This window comes from Camelina sativa, chromosome 19 (genome assembly GCF_000633955.1).
Source record: "Camelina sativa cultivar DH55 chromosome 19, Cs, whole genome shotgun sequence".
In the NCBI taxonomy this organism is placed as follows: Eukaryota; Viridiplantae; Streptophyta; class Magnoliopsida; order Brassicales; family Brassicaceae; genus Camelina; species Camelina sativa.
Window position 1 is genome coordinate 17,477,167 of NC_025703.1, and position 1,181 is coordinate 17,478,347.

Genomic DNA, 1,181 nt, shown 5'->3' on the forward strand with positions numbered 1-1,181 from the left:
GCAAGGAAAGAGGTTCCGGTTACTGCCAGGAAAGTACCTGCACGTTACAATGACGGCCCTCGAAAGACTAAACAAGATAATTGGCATATTGATATTACAGTCCCAGAATCTTCTATTGTTTCCAAGGTTGATATTCACAATGAAGAATCAGAGGGCAGTTGCATCACCAAGACGTTTGCAGAAGTAAGAAACACGCCAGAAGTGACATATGAGTACATTCCAATGGAGGTTAAGGCAGATTGCTATATAACAGACGCCATCAATGAAAATGATGATATTAAGTCCATTACAGTTTCATCAAGCAGTTTCCGGGCAAGTGGTATGGTAAATCCAGCAATCACAAGTAAGCATTTTGCAGCTGAAGAGACTTATTCTGAGGACCGGCCAATCTCAACCAAGATGAAAGATCGTACAAGCCTTGACTCTACTGTAACAGTGTCAAGCTCTCAAATCAATCATGACTGCTATGCTCAGATTGCAAATGAAATGGCTTCTGTACGTAAACAACTCTCAGATATTGACAATAAACAGTCACGTTTAATAGATCAGCTACAGGTCAGTGGATTACCGGTCACAATCTATAACGTCTTTCCCCAGTTTACAAATTTATCGATGCTCTATTCAACCTTTTCTTCTTCAGGATGCCTGCTCTCAATATCTCAGCATGATTTTTTGAACTGTCTTACACCATCCTATGCTTAAGAAATGGCTGGTAAACATGAGGGCAAACTAACATATCTTTTTCTTCTTCTGTTAAACTTTTAGGCCTTTTCAACAGGAATAATGAACAACTTTTCGGTTCTTCAATCCAAGGTGTCAAGCTTAGAATATGCGGTGGAGGTGATAGCTCAGAACGTCGTCCTGCATACAGATATATCAAACTCCAATTTTGTGAAGCACAACCAATGTAGTACCCAGTCACCGAGGCTCGCTAGTTGCACTTCAAGAACTTCTATGGATATCCGCAATCGGCAATCTACATTATCATCTTCCAAGTACTCGATGACAAGGGAGAACAAAACACATGGAAGAAGCAGACTAAATGAATCACAGGGCATGGAGAAGACGCGGAGTAATCCTTTAGGTAAGACTGGTCAACAACATTCTAGAGAGGACATTTGGAACAACATTGGACAGGGGAGACAAACATTGATCCAGACCAGGACATCTTCTGATTCAAT

At 40.9% G+C, this 1,181-nt stretch overlaps 1 protein-coding gene across 1 annotated transcript in view; it reads left to right on the forward strand.

Annotated features, from left to right (window-relative positions):
* The window catches only part of LOC104767922 (microtubule-associated protein TORTIFOLIA1-like), a gene marked incomplete at its 3' end in the record, with an annotated part of 3,915 nt that extends 2,739 nt beyond the window's left edge, over positions 1–1,176 (forward strand). Inside the window, exons 6-7 of the mRNA XM_010491885.1 lie at positions 59–555; positions 766–1,176. Of these exons, the coding sequence (XP_010490187.1) occupies positions 59–555; positions 766–1,176 (908 nt within the window). The remainder of the gene's footprint in view (positions 1–58; positions 556–765) is intronic.